General features: G+C 48.2%; 1 protein-coding gene across 3 annotated transcripts in view; it reads right to left on the bottom strand.

Moving 5' to 3' along the window:
• RHCE (Rh blood group CcEe antigens) overlaps window positions 1–26,615 on the bottom strand; it is a 43,078-nt gene that overhangs the window by 6,825 nt on the left and 9,638 nt on the right. For 2 of the 3 annotated variants that reach the window (XM_036115006.2, XM_036114998.2), the window contains exons 2-8: window positions 20,543–20,729; window positions 16,708–16,858; window positions 12,334–12,484; window positions 11,412–11,578; window positions 9,771–9,908; window positions 7,429–7,562; window positions 1,567–1,646 (exon numbers count right to left, since the gene is read on the bottom strand). In XM_036115006.2, the coding sequence (XP_035970899.1) occupies window positions 1,567–1,646; window positions 7,429–7,562; window positions 9,771–9,908; window positions 11,412–11,578; window positions 12,334–12,484; window positions 16,708–16,858; window positions 20,543–20,709 (988 nt within the window). In that variant the 5' untranslated portion in view covers window positions 20,710–20,729. The remainder of the gene's footprint in view (window positions 1–1,566; window positions 1,647–7,428; window positions 7,563–9,770; window positions 9,909–11,411; window positions 11,579–12,333; window positions 12,485–16,707; window positions 16,859–20,542; window positions 20,730–26,615) is intronic. The other variant, XM_036115017.2, reaches the window with a different exon arrangement.

Genomic DNA, 26,615 nt, shown 5'->3' with positions numbered 1-26,615 from the left:
TGGTGAATGGTGTCACAGTCTGGGGGGAGGGTTGCCAGATAAAATACAGGATGCTCAGTTAATGCTGAACTTAAAAAATGGGCACCTTGGGTTTTCACTTGCTAAATCTGGTAACCCTACTCAGGATTAGACTGTCACCATGAATAGAATGTAAACTTATGGAGGGAGGCATTTGTCTTATCTGGTACTTAATCACCTCAACTCTGCTGAAAGCTGAGGCCAGTGAGTATATTAGAGTAATTCTAGTCAGTCTAGCTCTCTAAAATCACCTAGGCAATTCCAAAAAGTATCTTTCTACATTTTGGAGCAGAAAAGAAGCCAAATGATTAGTTACCACTGTCCTTTCATTTTACAGAGAAGGTACCCAAGGCCCAGAGAGAGTAAACTGATGTGCCCAATGCCATACAACTCCTTTATGTCTGCTTATGCTATTTGGTCTCTTATTTGGCATTCATTCCCTGCTTAGGGACACAGTATATGAATGTCTAACCAATAAAGCTGTTTGCTCGTAGAATAAAGGTGAGCAGTTCTGGACAGAAATCCATACTTTCACCTAGCATATAAATAAGACTGGCAGATGAGCAACTCCCTAAGGGTCTTGCTGTTCTGTCATATTGCAGGAGCAAAAGCATACTTCAATCCTGTGTTTAAAGATTTCCAATGGCTTCCCATCTCTCAGAATGATCTGGCTCCTGTTACCACTCTGTTCTCAACCCCTGCCACTCTCCCTTTCACTCTGTCCATATCAGCCACACTGAGCATGCTTTGCTCCCGCCTCGGGGCCTTTGCACTTGCTATCTCTTTTCATGGAATGCTCTTCTGCCAAATAAACACATGGCATGTCTCCTTCCCTCTTTCCTTTCAGGTTTCTGCTTAAAGGTCAACTTATTAGATAGGCCTTCCCTTCCCACCATTCTAAAAGAGCACCCCATCCTCACCCCGACTCTGTGTTCCTCTACCCTGAGTTATTTCTCTTCATAGCACTTACCATCTCTGACATAGTAAATACTCCACTTATCTGTTTATTTATTATCCCCTCCCCCTTCACTAGAATATCAGCTCCATGAGATCAGGGAACGTGTTTTGTTCACTCTTGTGTCCCTAGTGCCTAAGAATAGTGCCCTGGCTCATAGTAGATATTGAATAAATACTTGCTGAACAAAATAATAGTATGGGTATTCTCAGGGGTGAAGGTAAACTTTTTGGCATACGGGTTTCCTGGGCTTGCTGTACAAAATTGGGTGAAATCACCAGCCCTGAGCTCAGGAGACTGTAATGTTGCCACTTACTGCTACTTGTAACCTCCAGAAAGTCTCTTACTTTATCTGGCCCTCAGAGTCCACACCTCTGACAGGTGACCTCTGAGGGCCCTTCTAATTCTGAAATCATGTGATTCTGTTTTTGTTGTTAATCAAGGTCTGAGCCCCTTTGCATCATTTAGCTTGAGCTGCGGGGGTTCACGGAGAAGGGGATGGGCACAGACACATGTGGCCATGGGCCAGATGCCCTCTGGCCTCAGGACCTGTGCCCTGGGCCATGGGGGAAGGAGGGTCGTCTCACACTTACCTGTCAAAACACCAGCTATCAGACCCGAAGCCACGGCCAAGCTGAGTGTCCCAGTGCCAATGAACACCTGGTAGCTGATCCTAGATGACAAAGCGGGATGTAGTCACATTCAACCATCAGACTGCAGAGGTCATTGGGGTCAAGAAGGACTGTTTGCAACAGCAGTGATGCTGTCAGGAAGGGCTATCAGAAGAATAATTCCTCTCCCCAGGTAACCCATTCCCCTGCCGTGTTCCTGCAAAGCCACACAGACATGGAGGAGGGAAAGGGGCGATTCCAAGATCCTCTTTGGCTGCCTTCAATTCTCGGAAACCATGGATGATGAACTTGACCAGGAGGCAGAAAACCCAGGTTCAAGTCCAAGGACTGTAACTAGCTGCATAATCCTGGGCAAGTCATTTAACCTCTCTGAGCCCCAAGTTCCCTCATGAGGCAATTAATGATGAAAGTTCTATTTCCATCAGGGCAAGGTGGAGTAGAGCTTGGCTGTCAGGCTCATCTCCCCTGCCCACCCCTGTTGAACATACTTCCCTGTCCTCTCTCCTTCTAGGCGACCCCAGGACCTCACTCTAAACTATGAAGTAGCCTGGGAGGACATCTACATGACCTTGCAGTAGGCAAAGATTTCGGTTTTTTTCTTTTTTTTAAAGATTTTATTTATTTATTTATTTAAGAGAGAGAGAAAGCAAGAGACAGAGCGAGCATGATCGGGGCGGGGGGGTGAAGGACAGAGAGAAGCAGGCTCCCCGCTGAGCAGGGAGCCTGACATGGGGCTCAATCCCAGGACCCTGAGATCATGACCTGAGCTGAAGGCAGACGCTTAACCAACTGAGCCACCCAGGCACCCGTAGGCAAAGATTTCTTAAACAGGACTCACAAACGTGAAGGGAACAGTGATGAATTGAACTGTGTTAAAATTAAGAACTTCTGTCCATCAAAAGATACCATTAAGAAGGTGAAAGATAACCCACAAAATGGGAGAAGATATTTATGATACATTTATATAACAAAGACTCTATATCCAGAATTCCTACAAATCTATAAGAAAAAGGCAGAACAATACAACAGAAAGATGGGCAAAAGAACTTGGACAGATATTTCAAAAGAGGAGATGTTCAAATGTCCAGAAAGCCAATGAAAAGTGCTGCACTTAATTGGTCATCAGGGAAATTAAAATTAAATTGATGTTTGGTGCTTAAGTGGATAAACTTAAAGAGAAGGAAAATATGGGGTGTTGGAGAATATATGGGGTAAAGGGAACTCTTGGGTGCCATGGGTGATTAGACTGGCACAGTGGAAAACTGGTAATATCCTCTCAAATGGATCATATGAATGCCATGATCCAACAGCTCTGCTTCTAGGCATTTACTCAACAGAAGAGCATTTGTATGTACTTAAAAAAAAAAAAAAAGTGCTAGAATGTTCATAGCAGCCATACTAGAATGTTCATAACAGCTCCAAACCGGAAAGAACCCAAATGTTCATCAGTGATGGAGAAATTGTTTTGTATTCACACAATGGAACACTTATTTTAACTGTGTTTCTTAGATTCTGTATTTGTCTACATGGCACTCATTTATCACAGGGCCCAACTAATGGCCGGAATTGTTTACCACTCTCTCTCCAGCAAGTCAGCTTTCATGGGAGTGCAAAATTCATATTATAAACCCCCTGACCACAAACTCTAACATATGCTTTCAGTTCTTGCCCAAGAGGGGACTCCCGCCCCTCCCCACCACTACCCCACTGCCATCAACCTGAAGGCATATAGTCTCAGTTCCCCTCTCTCTCTGCTGCCTGGTCCCTGGGTGTAATAAGGTTTTGTGGGGCCCTACATGGTGTGTTGAGCCTCTCATTTCCAGGACAACTGTAACATTAAACTTTTCCTTCCATGACATTGACCTCTCCATGTCATCACTCAAGTCACCTTTATGAAGTAAACCCCAGCACAATTCTATACTCTACCCCAATGAAAATGAACAATCTACAGAGATACTCAACAATGTGGGAGAGTCTCACACCTACAATGTAGAGTCAAAGCCAGGCACACAAGAGCACAGACTTCCTGTAGGATTCCACGTACATGAAGGACAAAGGCAGGCAAAACTGACTGATGGTGTTAGAAGTCAGGGTCACGGTTGCCCTGGGATGGGACAAGAAGGAGTTCTGGGTGCTGATTACATGGGCGTGTCAGAAAATTCATCAAGTGGTGCCCTGAGGATATTTGCCCTTCTCTGGATGTAGATTATACTACAAAAATGTTTTGTTTTTATTTTTTATTTTTTTATATTTTAAGATTTTATTTATTATTTATTTGAGAGAGAGATAGAGAGAGAGAGAGCATGGGGGGGGGAGGGTCAGAGGGAGAAGCAGACTCCCTGCTGAGCAGGGAGCCCGATGCGGGACTTGATCCTGGGACTCCAGGATCATGACCTGAGCTGAAGGCAGTCGCTTAACCAACTGAGCCATCCAGGCGCCCAAAAACGTTTTGTTTTTAAAAATAAGATTAAGTGGGAGCATAGAAGCTAAATCTAAATCTGCTAACTGCTAACCCCCCAGTTCACTCTCTCCTGATGCCATCTGAAAGCAGCAATGGATGACACAGAGCTAGCCATAATGACAGTCCCCACGCAGGGTGGGCTCCCCTGCACCACGCCCTCTGCTCCCCGTGTTTACCATCTGATTTCATATGATGCTGGAGCAGCCCTCTGAGCGAGCTGTCAGCATCCCTGTTCCACAAATGGGAAGATCCAGGTTAGGAAAGTGAACCAGAGTCTCCAATGTCACATGGCTTGGCATGGGTGGCTCTTGGGATTCAAACCCCATCTACCCACGAAGGCCAGACAGATCTTTCCCAAATTTCGGCATCTGTGAGTTACCTTCACAAATTTAGCCATATTGACATTCCAAGGATACTATTTTTTTAAATATTTTTCTTTAAATGGACTTTTTTTTTTTTTTACATTTAAATAAATGTATTTAAAAGGAAACTTTGAGTCACCAGTGTAAATGGTAGAGAAATGGGAGGTCACTGTAAAAAGATACAGTGCAAACAAAGTGTTGCTAAAATCTCCCCCAGATGCAGCCTGAGCACGTGTCTCAGCCGGAGGCTGCCTCGCTGGCCTTCCAACCTGACGTCAGCTTGCGTCAGAAGCACAGAGGCACTTAGCACCTGAGTGCAGGCTTTCTCCCTGATGCAATCCAAGGACGGAATAATTGAAAAACAGCATCTGCCCTGCATGATTCAATGTTAAGTGTGTCTCTACACCACTTAAATCCCACAGTTTGTGAAACCCTGCCCCATCCCAGCGGCAAGCACGTGACCCGTTCACATTTGCTCCCATGAATAGGAGCTCGGCAAACACTGTGGAATGAATGAAAAGCCAACCGTGTTGCCCAATGACACGAAGCTAATAAACAGTTGCTCCACGTGTCACATTAAGTGTTCTGACTCCCAGCTAGTCCTTTGTCCCTCTTTCTATACACAGAAGTGCTTTTCCTGTAGAAGCAGCAGTAGCAAGAATCATCATGAAGACAAGAGGGTGTTCCCTCCATGCTGAATCTTCACAGCAGCCCTGGGACGCAGATCTTATTATCCCATCATGCAGATCAAAGCTGAGACTTGAAGAGAGTTTGAGTATACTGTGCCTAAGATCACACGGCTGGTAAATGGAACCCTCCCTGAAGCCTGTGCCCTTGACTTCCAGCTGACCAGAGGCCTCCCTAAGAGAGGTCATTGCTGTCGCTATGTCCTTCCCTTTGCCGGGTTCCTGCAGAGGAGAGAGGACAACTCCTTGGTACTCCACTGTCCCATCCTGGTGAGACCTGACTCGCAGAGGTGTGCAAGAGCCCGCTCCCAGGGGCGGGCTGACCGACCCCTGTTCTCAACCGTTCCCAACCCGCAGTTCAGTGATAGCCCCTCCATGGTTACAGATGGGAGTATCTGCACCTCTGCAATCAGGGCTTTGTTTTCCTGGAGAGCAGGTTGTTAGTCCTTTAGTAGCACACCATTGGTTGGCTGGCCTTTGTTTGTTTTTTGTTTTGTTGTTCTTTGTTTGTTGTTGTTTGCTCTAGGCTCGTAGTCTCAAACTAGTTTGCAGGAGAATCCCCTAGAGGGCTGGCTGACCCACAGATTGCTGGGGCCCCACCACTAGATTTCTAACAGTGCAGGTCTGGGTTAGGGTAGGATTTGCATTTCTAGCAAGTTCCCGGTGATGCTAGTGCTGTTGAGAACCACTGCTCTAGGAGAGCCACAGAAGCACAGAATTAAGGAGCTAGAAGGGTAGGTGGTTCAGAAATCACAGGTTGGCCACCCAGGAACAGAATTTGGCCCACACAATGTTTCTAATGACTCTGAATCTTTTGCCAATGCTTGGGAGCGCAGGTGCGTAACTCTGGATTTCTGGTTTCTCTTAAAAAGTCATTAGACCTGGGGACACTGAGCCTGGGTCCCGGCACCGTCATGGTTGCCTGGTGCTGAATTCAGAGCAATTGCCCACGATTTCCCAGCCTCCTCTCGCTGCTCTCTTTTTGTAACCTTACCTGCCTGGCCCCTACAGTCACCTGAGCTTTACAGAGAGGGACTCAGGGGCTCAGAGAGAGGCTGAGTTGCACAACTGTTAAAACAGTGGCAGACACATCATTGGAGCCCATCCCTGTGGTGTCTTGCTTCACGCAGACCATCTCCTCCCCACCCGGAGGTGGGATTCCCCCTTACCCCAAGCAGTTTAAGGAGGGCTGTCTCGCATGCTGTATGTGATTCCTACAATGTGGGGCTGTGGCCATCTGTTGTTCGAGCTACAAGGGACCCAGCCCTCCGTGGTTTCTCTGAGCTGCCTCCAGATGCGATGAGCTCCCATCACCCACTTCAGGCGCCCGTCAGTTGTACAGCTGCATTCCAGCCGAGCGACTCAGGGCAGGTAACTCCCCCTATGTGTCGTATCTTAGTGTATGATAATAATACATCTCGGGTGGGGGTGCGAGGATTAAATGAGATTATGCATGTGATGCTTTTAGCACAGGCCTATTCGCACCTAGAGAGCAGTCCATAAGCAGTGGTGATTGTCACCAGTACTATTATTATTGTTATCACTGTGTCAGTCCATCTGGAAAAATCTATCCCTGTATCATGCCCAAGTCACTCTTTCATTTTATGTGAGCCACGCCCAGAAGATACTCACACAACCTCTGGGAGGTGATGGCCAGGTCTCAGGTATGTCAAATCAGTCACTGGCGTCCATTGTCCGGAGAACATAGAATCTGACCCTAGTCCCAAGGCCCACGTTCCTGCCTCACAGCAAGACCTTGGCCAAGCTCCTTCTCTCTCTGGGCCTCAGGGATGGGCTGTGCTTAGCATATTCCTACATTAAAGTATTAAATCCTTTTAACCACAAGGTGTCTGGCCGCAAGCACCTGGCCTCCAACTACCCTATGAGGAGAGGCTCTGTCATTATCTGCGTTTACACCAGGCAATGAGGCTCAGAGAGACGAGGTAGCACACCCAGCTAGTAAGAGGTCAAGATGAGTCTGACTCCATGACACACTCTTCACCATGACCTAAACCACCAGGGGTTAAACAATGGACTCAGCTGGCTTGGGCCCAATTGACCTGCTCTGTCTACATTTGGGGGGCAGGACTCACAACTGTCTGCCTTTGCCCAGCATCTAAGCTGTCCTTTTTGGAAAGAAGACATGGCCTGGAGAGGTAGAGGTTAGGCAGAATGTATTAATAAATCTGCCAACAAATATTTGTTAAGGCCTGCGGAGTGCCTGGCTCTGAACGCATGCACCTCAGCTGAGGGCTTTGGGCATGTTTCTTCCTGAGTTGGACGGGGTGCGAAGGGGATAAGCCAAGTCACTTACATGGACTGCTTGGTCCAGGTGACCTCATAGATTATCAGCAGAATGTAGGCGATTCCCCCGAGCAGACCTGGCAAGCCAAAGGTGTAGTGCACGCCGCAGGTGTCGTGGATCCCCAGCACGTGGTTAAAGTATTCCTGGAACGAACGTCAGATAAGCAGATGTACATGAAAGACTGATATCCCCTATCCAGGCTTTCCACAGATCCTTGGCATCCAGGGCCACCCACAGTGGGTAGGCTTTGGGGCTCACCTCCGCAAGGGCTCCTCAGACCTGAATGTGTACTTGCATCACGTGGGGAGCTTGCGAAGCTGCAGAGTCAGATTAGTGGGCCTAGGGCCTGGGATGCTGCACTTCTCACAAAGTTCCAGGTGATGTCAATGCTACTGGCCCCTGACCACCCTTCCAGAAGCAAGGGCCTAGCCCAGGCCCTACTCACACTTTGGGCTGATACTTCTGTGTTGTGCAAAGGCCCTAGGATGTTTAGCAGCATCCCTGGGCTCCACCCTCGAGATGCCAGGAGCAACCCTCGCACCATGTGTTAACCAAAAAAAATGTCTCCAGGTATGGTCAGAAAGTCCCCGGAGGGTGATTGAGACCCGCTGCTCTAGCCCAAATGTAATTGCTATCCCAAAGACAACATGACTAATGAGAAGAAAAGAATCTGACCGCCCCCCACTCCGGACTCTCCTTCAGCACCCCTTCCCCTCCACCACTTAGCCTCCCAAGGGACCATGAGCCAACAAATGTGGATACGAATGCAAATAGGACAGGTGAGTTTCCCCCTTGGGATCCCCCACTGTCTTCAGAATAAAAACCCAGACTCCTCAAGCTGCCCAGGAGCCACACCTGAGTATCTCCCATCTCTCAAGACTGTGGTCCCACCACACTCGCAGGTGAACCCAGTGCTTCAGCGTCTATTTCCTGGCTGGGCCATCTGCTCTTCTCACCACTGAGCCTTTGAACACACTGCTCCTTCTGTCTGGGATACATTTCCCTTTACTTTGCCTGGGTAATATTAGTCATCTGTCAACACTCGGCTGAGACACCCTCTGCTCCAGGAAGCATTTTCTGATCCAACTCAGGCTGGTTTAGACGTGCTGTGCTATGTTTATTTGTCCATTGCCCTCACTACACTATAGCTCAGGGAGCAGGACACATGTTAAAACATATGTGCCGAATGAATGAAGGGAGAGATGAATGAGTGAATCATCTCTGAATCGTTCCCCCACTGATGGAGTCAAGGAAACAAGCACAGAGAGTGGACGCCCAGCCTGATGAGAATTTATGCAGTTTCCCTGCGCACTTTGGCCTTTCATCATAGGGCCTCAAAGCACAGGAGATAAAAGACATTCATTGCAATTCCAAAGATGAAAAGCAGGCTACCCCATCGCTGGTCAGACGAGACTGTTGGTACATCTTCCCCTATTCTGGAGTGAAACTGCCTCCCTGAATATCCATTTTTCATCCAAATTCAGCTTCTTGAGCCATCCAAAAGTCTACTCCTTTCTCCTCTACCAAGGCTTCAAACCCACAAAGAGTTGCTGCTCTGAAATTATTTCTCTTAGAAGTGTATTATAACAAATTGGCTATCATGGGGTATGCTGGTATTATCAGCACCTGCTGGATGTTGAAGGAAGAAAAGCCCATCCACTTAGAAGAAGAACTAAACAATCAGAAGTGGACATGGCCTGGGTTAGCCCAGCATCCCTCTTCCAGCTGCTGCCCCTCCCCCCCCATTCACATGGCTCATGGGCAGCAGCTGTGTACGTATGTTATGCTCGGGTCTCCCACATTCCCAGCCAAAGATAAGCACACTGTCCAAACTAAGCCCATGAGTCCCTTCTCCAGAACACTTGGGAATGGGGCCGAGAAATTCCACCCAGCTGCTTTCCTGAAGAGCAAGACTACATTCCACCATGTGGAGCAGGAGAAGGAGAAGGGGAAGGAAGTCTACGGAGTGAGAATAAAGCAGATACTCATGAAAAGCAAAGAAAGAAGAAGAGCGGATACTTCTTGGGTTCCTCACAAGATTCCTGTCCCTGGTGTCAGCCAATCCTGGGTTCCCAGCAGCATCCCTGTCCTTGGGTTCTGTGACACCCCAGTAGCCTTACAATATTCCCCCCATGCCTGAGCAAACATGAATGGGTTCTGTTACTTGCTCCCCCAGATCCTAACAAATACACAGTACAACCTGGGTGGGTCGCTCACCCAAGCTCTGAAGCCTGCCTGAGAAGGTGCCAAGGTCTGCCTCGTGCAGCCCATGACACCACACGATGGCCCACCATGCTCCCAGGGCCCTGCTGGTCTAAGCCAAAGCAGGTGGTAGCAGCCCAGCTCCTTACCGGCAGGCACAGGGCTCCCCCGATGGAGATCAGTCCAGCCATAAAGCCCAGCAGCATGGCGAGCCAAGGAGAAGTGATCAGATGACACGAAGGGCCCACAGCCACACCTCCAGCCAGTACCGCATTGTGGATATGAGTCTGCAAAGAAAGAGCTTGTGGACGAATGAAGTGAGGTACAAAGAGGACAGCATCTTGCCCAGAGTTACTTGGTAAGCTGGTCGCAAGCAACACTGTCATGTCTTCCCTGCTTCCCTGGCCCTGAAACCATCCCCTCCTCTCTGCTGAGACTACAGGGCCTTCATCAATGGTTTTATCTTACTCCACTTCTCAGGCTCAGTGAGCAGTCACCCTGACTGGGAGGCGTTGAACTTGAAAGTGTATCCTAGCCACCCTCACACCTATTAGCGATGTGTCCTTGGGCACTGAGCCATTCATGCTTCAACTTTTGCACCAGAAGAACGGGGTTTTGATTGTACCTACTTAATACGGTTATTGTAAGACTAAACGAGTTACCACATGGAAGACTCTGAGCCAAGGGCTCAAGAAATATAAGCCATTATTATTGTTTTTACTATTTTTATCATTATTATTGGCTATTTGGTGTTTACGCCACCCTGTACTACTGGATCCAGCTTTAACCAGCTATCTCTCGTTCCTGGGTCACATCTCCGCTATGTCCTTTGATCCCCTAGACCTGGGGCCTTGCTTCGCTTTCATGCTACTTCCCTCTGCCCTCCCAACTCTAACCAGGTCTTGGAGCTCTGGGGCCTGGGACCAGCTTCTGGGCTTCCCTGACCTTCTGGCCACACCTGCCTCCCTAGATGTCCCTACCTTGTCTGATCCTAGACTCCCTGTCACCATGGAGCTCCCCCAGAAAGACACCCACTCCCCTTAGTGCTTAACCTATCATGCATGGCCACATTCTGTCCACTCTAGGCCCTGCTGTCTCTCTAGACTTTTTCCCACCACCTCTGGCTGGCTGGCCTCATACCTGATCGTCATGGAAACTTGTTTCATCTTTAGCTCTACCCTTTCACCCGTCTCTCTCTCCCCCCGCAAAACTCACACACACAGTCTCCTGGCTACATCGGTAACATGGCTAATGTTTGCCCAGCACTATTTCCCCCATAGAGCACTTTATGTGCATCGCCTCTTAATTTCCACCTTACATATGAGCCAGTTGTGGCTCCAGAGGTTTAAGTGGCTTGACCAGGGTCACACGGCTAGGGTAATAACATCCTTCTTTACCTCCAATTCCATTCATCCCATTCTTGAAATTTCTTAGGGGAAAGGGAGAGCCTGGCTGATTCTATTCTAGCTCTTCTCTGCTGACTCTTGCTCATGGTGGCTGGCTTTAGTAACTAGCAGAAACAGGGTTCACACCCACGTGTCTGTTTGGTGTCAACACTGATAGACTTAATCATTCCCCTCAGAGAGCCTTTGATCATTTCATAGTCTCCAAATTCCACCTCCATTTTGATAAGCCAGTGCCCTTCCCCTTGCTCCAGGACACTGCAGACAAGTCTCTGTCACCCGGAATACTTTTTCCCACCCTGTGGGGCTGGTTCTGGAACAGGGGGCATGAATATGTGTCCAGCCTAGAAGACCTGAGTGCTGCCCGAGGGGCAACCCCCTCCTCACCATGTTGATCTTCCCTTGGGGGCGAGCCAAGGACGACATTGAGATGGCTGTCACCGCGCTGGACGCGACAGCATAGTAGGTGTTGAACACGGCATTCCTCCTTTCCTTTGGAATATCCAGCAGAGCGGAGTTGAAACTCGGCCAGAATATCCACAAGAAGAGGGTTCCTGGGGGCCAGAGAGGGTCAGTGGCCAGAGCCAGCACTGCTACTCCAAAGCCTGAGCCTGCGGGGGCTTCCTGGAGCAGGCAAGTCTCAGCTTTGTCCCTTTTTAGTTATGTGACTTTTTGGGCAAGTCATGTCTCCTCCGAATTCTCAAGTTGATAGGGCCCAGCTAACATACTTCATGGGCAAAAAACCAAAGGCCCAGAGAGTTTAAATCACCAACCCCCAGGCCTCCTGAGCCCGGCTTGTGATGGCCAAATGCTTATTCTGAAAATGTAATGTGCCACTTTGATTTTGGCCTCGCGGCTGGCTGTTGGGTCACCTACCGCCCGGCTCACTGCCCAATTTCCTCTCGGCTTCTCCCACAGTCAGGCTTCTGCATTTCCGCTGGGCTTTGCCAGATACGCCAGTATTACTGGTCTCTTCCCCACCCTCTCCCTCTCTCCACTGCTGGCCTCTCCCTTCTCCACTTGTCCAGTTCCCTTCCTTCGCTCGATGACAAAAGGATTAGGCAAACTGATTTAAACTCAAGGGTAACGCGTCTCCCCTCTCCTGTGGATATTAATGAAGAGCGTTGCCCTAAAAGGGATTGTGAATCCATCCAACACTAGTTGGGGAGCTGAGTCATCATGGAGGGGCTCTGAGCACCCTGGGCAGGTTGGTAAAGGAGGGAGATTTTTCCACAGAGCCATCAGAGAGCCTCTCGCTCACTCCAAGGGAGAGACCCCCCCCTCCACACACACCCCACCTTGTCCTCACCCAGCATGGTAAACAAACTGGAGCTCTTGGTTGTCTGATTCTTCTCTTCCGTCACTCTGTCATTCAGAGACCTCGAGAGGAACCAGGCCACCATCAGCCCAAAATAGGTTGCAAACACGTGGACGTGCATCATGCTTACGTGGCCGTCCAGCTGCAACAAAGCCAGCAGGGCGGTGAGTGCCCACAGCCCCTGCCCACACACCAACCCCCTGTTCCCGGGAGACAGTTCCGAACTTCACTCAAGTTCAGAAGGTGTGACTTGGAGTCACGACACTGGTGTTTGGAGCCTCCCCAACCCAGCAGTTCCCCTTTCAGAGAAGACCCAGGAGAGACCCAGGAGCAGCCATGGATTTATTCCAGGGAAGTTGCTGGTTTGGCCTTATCAGTAGCTCTTAAATGCTTTTGGCTGAGATCTACTTAGGTGAGGCAAAAAGTCACATGGACATGCACCCCCACTGCTTCCTACTTTTCAGCAGAATTTGTGGAGTGATGAGTGATATAAACTCTGCGGCAGGAAGCAGCCAGACTTTTTATAATACGAAACTAAAGTCTTTAGTAAATTCTAGACATATGCTAATTTTGCTTTATGAATATCAAAGTTAGTAATCTTTAATAACTCACCTGGTGGACTACTGGTAAGTCCTGTCAACTCTGCCTTCAAAAAATATCCAGAATTGGCAGAATTTTTACCACCAGGCTTCACTGACCCCACCTTGATTTAAGCCCCACCATCACCACCACCTCCAAATTACTGCAGTAACCTTCTAACTGGTCCCCCCCCCCCCATTTCCACCCTTGTCCCTCTACTGACTACCCTCCACACAGCCGCCAGAGTGACCCTACGAACATCTAAGTCAGTTCATGGCCATCTCTGCTCAGAATCTCCCAATGGTTCCTCTCTCGCTCAATTCAAAGTCCACGTTCTGGCTATGACCTGTAGAACCCTGTGTGACCTGCTCTCCCCTAACCTCCCTGACTTCATTTCCTGCTCCACTCCTGACACACTCTCCTCGCTCTTCCTCCAACCCACAGGCATGCTCCCACATCAGTCCCACTTCACTCTGGCTTTTCCAGTGCGTGGAATGCAAGGTGGAGGGAGTGGCCCACCCTGGGTGCAGGCAGTAAGGGGGTGCATTGGAGAATTTAAAACGATAATAAAAGCTATTAGAAGGCTGTCTGCTTTTTATTATTACCCCGTGCCAACAATTCTAAACAGTGCGGGTGATAAAATACTCCTGGAAGAGGCAGACCACTACCCCCCACCCGTGCCCTTGACCTGCCACTGTGCTCAGGCACCCACGTGGCTTGTGCACTCCCCGCCTTCATGTCTCTACTCAAAATTACTTGGGGAAGCCTTCCCTGGCCACCTTATCTAACATTTTATCCCCCTCTCGATTCTTCATTATCTCCTTTCTCATTTTATTTTCTCTCTATCTAACATGCCGTATCGTTTGCCTACGTTGATTGCTTATTGGCAGTCTTTCCTTCTGGAATGGAAGGTCCACCACAGTAGCATTTTCCCACTGCCGAAAAGATGCCTGGTACATAACAGGCACGGAATAAATATTTGTGAAAGGAATGAGTGAATGGGAAGGATACATTCACACATTTCAGGCATACATGAAAATGAAGTCGCCTGGAAGAAATGAAAAGAGGTCTTGCGTTTTTAATGTCTGAGGTCTCCCAGGCATCCAGGAACCACACGTGGGGATGACTGGAGTGGAACCCTACGCTCGTTTCTGGAGTCGCCGCCACCGAAGCAGCTCTGGTTGCTGTCTCTGGTTTTCCCCGAGCCTTTCCATTCAATAAACCCAGGCTGAACTGACGCTTTTAGGTAAAGCAGCCAACTCTCAAAATCAGTGCTGAATCCTCCCCGGCACCAACTAAACTGGAGTCAAAGCCACAAAGAGAGGAGATCATATGGCTTTGCATCACTGCAGCCCTTTAAAAGTAGGAAAACATTTACCACGCCCGGCCCGCAGGGAGCTTTCCAGCTCTAGGAATTTACCTCTTTTTCTGGACTGGCCACGTGTTCACTGCGTGACCCGCCCTCCACGCTGGCTGCAGCTGATTGGGCCAAAGCAGACACGTGGCTGCGTGAGCCAATCAGGTTCTTTCTTACTGGACCCTAGAACTGGGACCAGCTCAGAGAGGAGGGCAGGATCCTGCAGGATCTGGGACTTAGAAGCCCGGAAAAAGGGGTGGAGAGAACATGTTCTCCACTGAAGAGAATGCTGATGTGCACAGAAGTTAGATGTACAGAGAGGAACAGAACCAACAGATGGAGAGCATGAACTACCTAGGATCTTAAAGGCTTCTCATACACAATTCCAGTCCTGAGTCTGACTGCTACTCCTGCCCTTGGTGGTCCCCTCTTTCTGCCTAAAAGAAGTTCCAGTGCAGTTTTCTTCCTTGAAACCAAGGAGTTGCAGTTAGTTCTTATGGTAAGCAGAGAGGAAAAAAAATGAAAGTATGTCTGGGTGACTCCGTGAGCCCATAGTTGAATGAATGAATGAATGAATGAATGAGTGTATGCCTGAACGGAGGAGAAAAGAAAGTTCTTTCTTACAGTGGAATGCGTTATAACTAATGGTCGTGGAAGGGAAGATGGAATTAGAAAACCAATACTGGGGGCGCCTGGTTGGCTCAGTCCTTAGAGCACGTGACTGTTGATCTGGTGGTTGTAGGTTTGAGCCCTATTTTGGGTGTAGAGACTAATTAAAAATAACATCTTTTTTTTAAAAAAGATTTTATTTGTTTGAGAGAGAGAGAGAGAGAGACAGAGCACAAGCAGGGGGAGGGGCAGAGGGAGAAACTGACTCCCTGCTTAGTGGGAGCCCAATGCAGGGCTTGATCCCAGGACCCTGTGATCATGATTGAGCCAAAGTCAGATGCTTAACCAACTGAGCCACCCAGGCGCCCCCAAAATAAAATCTTTAAGAAAAAAAAAAGAGAAAGAAAACCAATATTGGTAGTCATCAGAGTGCTAATTGATTCAGGCAAAAAAAAAAAAAATCAGCAGTTGCTAAAGACAGTGGGTGAGGGGCGCCTGGGTGGCTCAGTCGTTAAGTGTATGCCTTCGGCTCAGGTCATGGTCCCGGGGTCCTGGGATCAAGCCCTGCATCGGGCTCCCTGCTCAGTGGGAAGCCTGCTTCTCCCTCTCCCACTCCCCCTACTTGTGTTCCCTCTCTCACTGTGTCTCTCTCTGTCAAATAAATAAATAAAATATTTAAAAAAAAGACAGTGGGTGAAAGTTTGATAAGAAACAGGATTTTACAGAATATTATCTCCCCCACAAGATGCTTTTTAGTTACAAAGGGGAAAACAGTAACTTTACAGTGGAAGAACCTGGAAGACAAAATCTTAACAGGTGACCAGAGTTAACATCCTCAGTAATGGGACAAATTGACAGCATGTGTCTCTTGATACGATGCACTGAGAAGGGCACAACATCACTTCTTCTGTGTAATTCCTGCCAAAAATGCATACCCTCCAACTAATCATGAGGAAACTGTAGACAAACCCACATTCTACAAAATAACTGGCTTGTAACCTCAAAACATGTCAAGTTCACGAAATATCAAGAAAAACTAAGAAACTGTTCCAGATTGAAAAAGTTTAAGGAGACATGAGAACTGAATGAAAGTGTGACCCTGGACCAAAAAGAAAGAAATACATATATATATTTTGCTGTAACAGGATATTATTAGGGAAATTTGAATTAGATAATAATATTATGTCAACGTTAATTTCTAAAATTTGTTAACTGAACAATGGTTATGTAAAAGAATGCCCTTGTTTATAGGAAATATACGCCGAAGTAGTTAGGGGTTAAAATAAAGTCATATAGAAAGATGAAGAGAACCAAAAATTAGTAAATAATAAGAACTTAAAATCTAAGCTTCTAGACCATTGTTCATTTTCCCTCCCAAATATCTCCAGCTCCCGTGAAGAACATGCTGGTGAACTCTACACTCCTTGCTGATTATCCACCTGCTTCTTGGTCTCTAAGGATTTCAGCAGCTGCCTTACCATCTTTCTATCACTCCTCCAGGTCATCATCTTGATCCGTCCAACTCTCTCTGTTCCTTGATGCCTTCTCTACTAATAACTTTCCTACATTACACTTCTGCCACCCATATCCCCTGTCAAACCTTAGACCTTGTCATCACCAGTGACTACGCCAGCTCCAGTTAAAACCATTAGGTTGCTATATTTAAACATTTAGCATAGATCACAATTTGGAACCCCATTTGGGTCTGTCTTTATAATTTTTAAATCCCAGGAACTCCACCAAATGGAGGCACTGTCCACCCCCCTCCACCTCCACACCCCTCCTCCCCAAAGTCCCCTGCTCACAGCATCGTGACTCACACTGAGGTACTGCCTGTCAATCATCCTCATGGTGACAAAGACTGTCACCTCCACCAGTGCCATCGATGTCAGCTGCAACAGGTTGGCCTTCCCCAGCACGGCACCCGCTGAGATGAGCACAGACATAGCACTCATGGTGGCCAACTTAATACTGGGGGGGAGAGAGAGAGAGAGACAGGGATGATTGAAAAGGATCCTCTGATTCGTTATTCACTCATTCACTCATTCGGCAAGCCTGGCGCTGTCCAAGAAATTAGGGACACAGTAGGAGAACAAGGAAACAAGATTCCACCCTCATGGGAACGGATGCTGCCCCATCTGCTGTCTCCGTGGGCTCCTTCCCCCATCAGGGTGGCATCAGGGTGAGAAATTGATCTGCACATACTCATTCCTACTGAGGCCATTCTGAATTTCTCGTAAGAATGTCATGGTGAGTTACAGAGGCTGATTGTTCCCTCAGGACCCCCTTCTAGGTCTGACAACTGGGGTTCTGCCCATGGCTTCTCTTCTGCCTGCATCTCACAAAGATGCTCAATAGAGGGCGCTCTTCACCTGCTGGCCTGCCTGCCATTCTGCAGCCCCCCCCCAGTCTCCTTGGTAATGGAGACGGTTTAGAAGTAGGACAAGCCTGCTTCCAGTCCCAGCTTTTCCACTTGAGCAACTATTTAATCTCACTGGGCCTGTTTCTTGATCTGTAAAATAAGAGTGATGATAATACTTATCTTGTGGTAGTGCTGTGGGGATTAGAAGGAATATCTGTGCCTGTGTGTCTAGCACAATGATTGGCACAAAGAACTAACTCAGGAGTAGAAGCCCGCATTATTAGCACTACTACTGATTTCTTCCGTCCCTTGAGAAATGAGCTAGCTCAGGATAGGGATTCAGGAAGAGAAAACAATTTGTTTTTGAGGCACTTATGATCCAGCTGGGGAGACGGGGCTGACATCGTGAGTCTGTCTACTAAGACTATCCATGATATTACATGGCTAGAGGGGTTCACTGGAGGGAGAGAGCAGTGTGGACTGGACTCATCAGGGAGGGCTTCCTGGGGGAGGTGGCAATGAGCAGAATAATCCATGGTGGTTAAACCAACTCACTCACCCTCTCCAGGCACCTTGCTCTGAGACCACCTCCCCTCCCTGATGCTACAGCCACCACTACAAAATAACAATAATTTATTAAGCATTATGTATAATTGGCTTACAACGATTACATCACCTCATTTAAATTTTAATCTTCTCAATGGCCCTCTAGAAATGTGGCTAGGGTACCGTTCGTTCAGTACCTCTAACGTTACAGAAGAGGACACTGAGACTAGCAGAGGTGACACTTTTTGCCATAAAGTTAGTTAATGACAAATGTGAGGTTCAAACCCAGTTGGCCTGGATCTAAAGCCCGTGCTCTGAAGTCTGGACACAGCCTCCCTGGCATTTGCTGCCAACGTAGTACCTTGCTTAAGGCTCAAGGACTTCAGAGGGACCATCAGAAGAGGGCCAAGGGCCTGGGGAAGGAGTCTCACAGGGATCGGGAATTATTTAGAATAGGAGTTACTCAAAGTTAGGCCATGTTATGTCTTTTTGGTGAGTGTTCACTTAATTGGCAAGGGCCTAATTCAAGGGGATGTGTCCCAGTGGTGGGATGTCAGACCCCGGGGGCCAGTTGGTGCTGGGGAGGTGTTGAGACAATGAGGTGCAGTGTTCAGGAGTGCAGTCTCCAGTCCAGCCAGCCTAGGTTGGAATCCTGGCTCAGCCCCTTCCTGGCTGTGTGACCTTGGCAAAATTACTGAACCACTCTGTGCCTCAGTGTCCTCATCTGTAAGGTGGAGGCCAGGCCTGTGAAGCTGTCATAAGGGTAAAGTGAGTTAATATGTGTCAAGCACAGTAAGAGGGTTGGTTATTGCTACTATCCTCCAGCGGAGCCCTCCTGAACCTCTCAAAATACAGCATTAAATATATCACAACTTTCAGGGTTGCTTTTATTTTCATTTTGGTTCCAAAAACCATTTAGTAAGTCTTTACTACAGGAGGAAAACAAAGGACAAAGCTGAGCAGGACAGGCCCCTGCCCCAAAGGGACTGGTCATCGGTGACTCAAGGCAATTCAGTGCCAAGTCAGGCTGCAGAGTGTGGGTGAGGCCAAGGGAGAAGGGAGGACCCTGTCCTGGAGGCAGGCCTGGGCACCACCCCCTGAAGCAGCCAGGCCCTTGGAAAGGTCAGGATGGAGCTCATTATTCAAATCTGTGAAGCCGGTCCCAGCAGGGGTCACAGCTGGGAGGATCCAGGCTGTCAGAGGTGGGGCAGGGGAGTTCACTCAGGCTGCACATGGCCTCTTCTTGTCTTCCTGGATTGAGTCAAGAACAAGCTGGCCTCCGTGGGCGCGGTACCTTAGAAGGAACAGCCCAGAGATGATGCCTGGACACTAAGGGGCAGGAGGCTGAAGGCAAGGCAGCAGAAACGCCAGACCAGGGCCATCACTGTCAGAATTCTTCCAGAGAGTACCCTTTGCCTCTTCCCAGGTGTTTCTTGGGGGTGGGGGTGGGGGTGGGGGTGGGTGGGTATCAAATCCCCATGGGGATTAGCTCTAAAACTTGTTGGAAGAAAAAATGTGGAGGGTTTTTTCAGGGCCAATAGGGAAGGAACTGACTGGGCTATGGCTCATGTCATAACCACCCTGGAGGGTGTGGGGAGGGTTGCAGATAGTAAAAAGCTAAAACCATCACCACCACTTAGCCCTGTGACTCTTGGCAAATGCCTTATGCTCTCTGAGCCTCTATTTCCCAGCCTGGACCCCAGTTAGACCCCTACTGGAAGGGTTAAACAAAATAATGTTTGTGTGCTGCCTCGTACCATGTCTGGCTTGTGGGGAGATGGTCAACAGCAGTGCCCAGAGATTTAGCAGGGTTTCATCAGAGGGGAGGATGGAGTGGCCTAGAGAGGTGGCCGGTTCCCCAAGATGCCTAAGATGGGATTTACCATCATCTGGGCAGAACAGAGATTCAGAGTTGGATAAGAGCAAAAAACAATGTACAATGTAAATTTTACCGAGTTTCTCCTGTCAAGTGCTAATGCCTTTTTTATTTTGTTTTAATTTTTTGTCTTTTTTTTTTTTTTTTTTCCTAAGTAGGCTCCATGCCCAACATGCGGCTTGAACTCACGCCCTTGAGATCAAGGGTTGCATGCTCTACCAACTGAGCCAGCCAGGTGCCCCATGCTAATGCCTTTTTTAAAAAAAGTGTACAGCCTGATGGATATATATATCTATCCCCCTGTGTAACCATTACCTGGGATAACACAGAGAACATTTACTGTGTCTCATAAGGTTCTTTTGCGCTCCTTCCTAATCAATAACCATCACCTTCTTCTTGAAAACATTATTCTGACTTCTAGCAACATGGGTAATTTTGCTAGTTTTTAGAATTTCATATACATGCATCTAAATGGATCAAAGGTAATTTAAAGGCATGGCTATTTCTTGTTCACCGACATTTGAGGACTAAGAGTACTCCTTTGTTTTCAAGAGACTGTGACATTTCTATTTCTTTTCTGTAATCTCTATTAACTTTTCTTTGAACCCATATTGCTTGTGTAACTTTATAAAATCATACTCAATAATAAAGAAAGAACTTGGGGAGGGCTGTAGATCTGGGCTCAGGGTTGTCAGATAAAATATAGGAATCCTGATGCAATTTGAATTTTAGATAAACAGTAAATAATTTGTTAGCGGATATCCTCAATATTTCATGGCTTCAAGGGGACATCCAGCTCGTCTAGAACCAGCCCTCTTGGGCCCCATACCCTCAAGGACCCAAAAAATGACAACAGCTGTCATCTGGTTACCTGGACAGTTTGATGACCACCTTCTTACGGAAGGACCATTCCAGGAAGCCATCCATCAAGACTGCCCACTGAACCCCCAGGGCCAGCAAAAAGAGGTTGAAGGCCACACTGCTCCAGCCATATCTCCGCAAAGATGAGTTGAGGAAGCCAAAGCCAAGGGCCGCCATGATGGTCACATCCTGGAGGACTGCCCAGGAGCAGATATGGAGAAGGAGCAAGAGAAGCAGACAAGATGGAAAGTTAGAAATTAGAATTTACAGAGCTTACAGAATTAGAATTTACATACATTCTGTATGAATTTATGGGATGGCAGCTGGAAGAGATCATTAAAGAGTGCTGGGGCAAGTTAGTTTGCCTCTTTGAGCCTCAGTCTTTTCATCTGAATAATGCGGACAATACATACCAGGCAGGGTTGGGGTTAGGATTCGATGAGCTAATGCTGGTGAAGCACAAAGGCAGGGCTTGGCCCATAGTGAGTGCTCGGTAACTGTGGCAATTATTGTTATTATTAAACTTAATGATATGAACATGTGTAAAGCATCTGGACCAGTGCTTGGCTCACAGTTGACACCCAGTAAAGGTAATTACTGTGGCTACTGAGGAACAGATTCGACCTGATCATGTGCATGAGAAAGTAAGAGTACAGAAGCCAATGACTTGGCCCAGAAAAGAGGGGCCAAAGGAGGCTCAGAGATTCTGTTGGTAAGAACCAAATTATCTTTTCAGAAAGCAGATCTCTCCATTTGTCACTTGCTGGGAGGGACCCAGTGGGCAGGCAGGAAGCACCAGGGCCATCTGAGTGACCCTCACCTTTTCCAGCCTCGGACCCTGTTCAGGGGCTGCTGCAGGAGGTGAGTGCGAGGGACTTGCCTGATGGCAGGGAGAGGTCCAGCGAAAGGAAAAGGGTGGCCACTTTTATTTAATTCCAAGTTCGAAAAATGGGTAGCGGCTTGACAAACGTGGGTTCAAAATCAGGAATCTGGAACTTCCTAGCTGTGTGGCTTCATCTAGTTATTTAATGTCTCTGAGCTTTAGTAACAGCCTACATTTATTAAGTGTTTCTCATGTAGCAACACTGTTGTTGTTGTTTTTTAAATAATCTCTACGCCCAACGTGGGGCTTGAACTCACCACCCTGAGATCAAGAGTCACATGCTCTCTAGACTGAGCCAGCCAGGAGCCCCAGCGACACGGTTTTAATCACATCACACAGACCAGCCCGCTTCCTTCCCCCAACCCCCCTTCAAGGTGGGTGCTATTATCACCATTTCACAGATGTGAAAACTGAGCCACAGAGGAGTTAAGTAACTTGCCCCAGCTCTTCCAGTCAGATTTAAACCTAGTGATCTGCTCTGAAGCCTGTGCCTTCAACTACCACACTAGCTGTTCTTTGTCTTCTCATCTGTTAAATGGGAAAAATAATCACACTCTTCGTCTGGTGGCCGGAATCCAACGATAAAATGCACCCAATTGCTCAGAATAGGAAGACTGTTTAATCAACAAACACCAACTATTTCCCATGTATAAATGCCTGGGGAGAGAACTTGAAAGAATTTGTCCCCCCATGATATTATCTCTGGGTTTGGGGGTGTTTTACTTGTTTTTTCTCGGTGTTTAAATTTTCTACAACCAGCATGCAGACAGTAAACAAAAACAAACAAAACAAAACACACACACAGACGAAAAATGGCACAGACTTCAAGTTTAGACAGTTCTGTTTGATCCCAGCTCTGTCCTTCCCTATCAGGTTAAACCATATTAAAATTGCCAACATTTGACCATTTTTGACCTATAAAAATGGCGTTTTACATGCTTCAACCTCATAGCTGTGTGGACTTGTAGGTTGCTTACTTTCCTCATCCGCTAAATAAGGGCAATTGTGCCCACCCCAGAGGGGGCCGGGAGAGCTGAAGGAGGTGAGGTTTTGTTCAAGGGCTTGGCACGGCGCCTGGCGCAGGGAGGACGCTCGGGAAATGGTGGTTCTCCCCCTCCTGCCACCACCATCCTCACCATCACAGTAATAAGAACCCACCTGGTCTCCCCCTCCAGCCCTGGCTCTGATAACAATGAGGAAGCACTCCTTTCCAGAACGCTCCAAAGTCTCAGAAAGCCCCTTCAAGTCACATTTAAATTCACCTTCATTGAGAAACGCACAGGATCTTGCGTGTGAGATGTGGGTGGGTATTGATGCCTCCGGAACAATCTGATCACACCAGGATGTTGGAGACCCCAGAGGACCTCCAAAGGGTCTGGGAACTTGGGGAGCAGGTGAGAAATGGCATTGATTTCAACTTCTTGCCCCTTCTCTGCCATGGGGTGAGAGAGGTGCAGGCAATGTTTCTGTCTCCTGCTTACATCCTCTTAGGAGTGGGGGTGACAGGGCACATTTTGTATAGGGATCACTCAAATTCCTTCAGGAGCCAGGCAGGAAACTATGTGTGTGAAAGGCACAGTGCATCTTTGGGAGTGGTAAGGCCTGTGGCCCACTGGAGACCGCACACCCAACAATCGGTATTACAGTTCAATCTCATATTAAGTCCTGCTGTTAAACCAAACACATCTGCCATCTAGCAGCCACGCCATATGCGTAGGGTCTGGACTTATTGAAGATCCCGTGAGTAGGGAGAGCCTTTCATTTTCCTCCCATTTTACAGGAGCAGACCAGAGAGAGCCTGTGACTTCCTCAAGGCCACACAGCACGCTAGCAGCAAAGCCATGCTCTGAACTCCAGGTACAGTGCTCTTCCACCAGGCTAGGCTGTTTCTTGCTCTTATTTGCCCCCACCTCACTAAGGGACCCCAAGCAGGTCCCCTACCCTCTTGGGGCCTCAATTTCTCTCTCTGTGAACATGTGGGAGTTGGACTTGGTACTCTCTAAGGCCCTTACAGCTTTGGCATATTCTGAGGAGAGGATCAATGGGTGGGGAAAAGGGGGGAATCAGGATAGGGCAGAGAGTCGGAGGATCTGGGCTGGGGGGCTTTATCAGGCACAGCTGTCATGCCTGTCACTGCTGTCAGGCGGAGGAGCTCGGGGCCTTCCTCCCCAAGGCCCCACACTCTCCCTGAGGGAGGATATTTGTACGCCACCCCATGGGATGAAGTCGGGGGGCAGTTTCTTGGAGCTGTTGACAGAGCCCAGTCGCCCCAAATGGGTGAGTCAATAACATTAGATGTCAGGCCTCTCTTCACTCTCTGCACCCTCCTGCTTCCTCTCCCGGCCTCCCAGAGCTCTAGGCCCCCCTCCAACTCCTCCTCGGTCTCAGGACTGGGACCCCCACTTCAGGGCCAGGTCCCGGCTCAGGGCATCCCCAGTGGTGCTGGCCTCCCCCTCTCAGATTCTGCGCTGCACCCCACATCGGCTGCTGGGCTGATAAGCTAAGGGACTCTAAGGTGTTTGGAGGTGATAAGGAGTGGATGTGCCCAAGAGGGGAGTTCTACAGTCTAAGACAGGCCTTCGGGAGAATTTTATGGAAGCCCCACGACTTGCAGGAAGGGTCTAAGCTGAGAGCCCGCTGGTGTGAGAGGAGGCAATGATGACCAGCATTGGCAACAGCAGGCCCGTGCGTGATGCCCTCCACACACCAGGCACCATTCTAAGTGCCTTATGGCTTTCACCTGCAACAACTTCATGCAGTAGGTACTATTTACTATCCACCTTTTACAGATAGGAAAGGGAGGCCCAGAGAGGCGCCGGAACTAGCCCAGGTCACACAGCTAGCAAATGGTGAGCGATCTGAATGCTGACCGTCTGGGTTTAACCACGATGCATCATGCTTTTCCACACAGCACACAGGGTGTAATGGTGAAGACTCTGAGTCAGGTTGTCAGGGTTTAGAGCCTGGCTCTACCTCTGTGTCCCAGCTTCCTAATCTGTAAAATGGGTATGAAACAATGGCACCCGCTCAGAGGATCGCCGTGAACATTTTCACTGGCTCGTGCAAATCACTTAGCCTGGCATTGGATACACAGTGTTAGACGCTATTATCCTGTGTCTGCCACTTATTGGTTGTGTGACTTTGGGCAAGACCGTTCCCCCCTCCTCTGGCCTGGCTGCCCCTGTGTTTCCACCCACCTTTCCTCCTTCCTTTGGCCTGCAGACACTTCAGCACGAACAGCTTTGAAGCCAGAACCAGCTTCTGGCCCTTAGGCTCTAGGCTCGACTTCCACACTGTTCTCCCCACTGCTGACTGGGAAGACCTCTGCAGCCCCAGACTGGGACCAACCATAGAGCCCTAGGCTGACTTCTGTTCCCCAGTAGCCTCTACTCCCACCCTACCTTCACCCCTACAGCATACAGGGAATGGAAAAAGGGATGTCCCAATCAAAGGGGGTTGGAACATTGTAGGATTTGGGGGTACTGTATTTACATATCCATGGAAATGTCTTTTGGTAGCTCTCCTCCCTTTGGGGAGCAGGGGAGGGGACCTGGGTAGTATCCACAGTGCAGGGTCCAGGATGTTTCCCCAATGTGGCATTCCTAGAGCAGGCTCTGTGTGCAGATTGTTAGAGTAATGGCTCCCGATGAATCACGCCTTCCAGTATAGACCCCTCCTGCCTGGGTTGGGCCTTGTGATTTGCTTGGGCCAATGCGACATTAGTCAACATGTTACAAGCCGAGGTTTGAAAAGCACCCACTCATTGGGGCTTATCCTCTTTTACTGCTATGACTCTTCTGCTGAACCACTTAATCACAATCATGAGCAAATTAAATGGTTGCTTTTTTCAGCCATTAAGTTTGGGGGTGGTTTGTTATGCAGCAATAGTTAGCTGCTACACTCTGCTTCTCCTAAGCATCTCATAGGCGCCTCAGCCCCAAGCCCAGAATGAATATATCGTTGTTCATTTACCTCCCAAACTGCTCCTCCCCTTGTGCTTCTTGTCTCAGGAATTGGCACTTCCATATACCAAAGCTCATGTCTGAAGCCATCCTTAAACCCCTCCTTCACTTCCACCAGGTACAGCTCGTTTGATCTCCTAGCTGTCTCTTGAATATTTTGACGCTTTGCGTCTCCTTCGCTCTCCCTGCCCATATGGCCTCATCACTGGCCGTGCGGACCAGTGGTCATCAGCGCAGGGAACACACACCTCAGAAGATGCTCCAGACAATCCATAGGGGCTGCTGGAAGAAGATATGAGCCCTTCTAGTTTTATTTGATTTTATAAAAATATAAGAAATTGAAGTTTATTAATAATGAAAGTGAATACTCTTAGTCTGTATATGTATTCGTTCTTTCAAACCTTTCAACAACAAATTGAAAAAGTACTATTGTCATGTGACCCATGTCACGTGCCCCATGTCACGTGACATGGTTGAAATGGAGGGCAAGAGAGGTGGAATAATTTGCCCAAGATCTCGCAGCTAAGAAGGGGCAGAGGCAGGGTTTGAATCAGTCTGCCTTGAACGCTTCTCAAACTCTCGTGTTTTAAGAGTCACTTAGAGGGCTTGTTAAACACAGTTTGCTAAAACCCACCCTGAACATTTCTGATCGGTAGGTATGGATATGGGCCTGGGAATCTGCATTTCTAACACATTCCTGAGCTGTTAGTGGCTGAGGTGGTATCCTGGGGACCACACTTCGAGAACCACTGATCTAGGCTATCCTACTTCCAAAGGGCCTTGGTGAAGTTTGCAGCTCTGCAAGTATTTAAGATCCACATTGACCCAGGAGCCTCCTCTGCTCGCTCAGGATGTCAGACAGTTTCTAGGCTCCTAGCTTTGGAAGGAGTCCTGAGGGAATATTGGGCCACTGGGAAGAGGGTGACGTGTTTCTCCAAATTCATCATGGTGCAGTGAATGGCAGGGTTTTTTTTTTGCTTTTCATTTTGAATTTAATTCTTTATTATGGAAAACGTTAAGCATATACAAAAACAGAGAGAGTTGCATGGTGAATGTCATGTCCCCATTCCCAGCTTTGATGACTGTCCCACACGGGGCTGATCTGGTTTTTATTATCCTTTCCACTTCTTTCCTTTTCTTTTTTTTTTGACTGGCATTAAGCAAGCCCTGGACATTGCTTCATTTCAATATACCTCTCTAGCAGACAGGGCCTTAAAAAAAACCCCACCATACTATTA

This window comes from Halichoerus grypus, chromosome 5 (assembly GCF_964656455.1).
Source record: "Halichoerus grypus chromosome 5, mHalGry1.hap1.1, whole genome shotgun sequence".
Taxonomy (NCBI): Eukaryota; Metazoa; Chordata; class Mammalia; order Carnivora; family Phocidae; genus Halichoerus; species Halichoerus grypus.
This window is presented reverse-complemented; position numbering and strand designations above follow the sequence as displayed.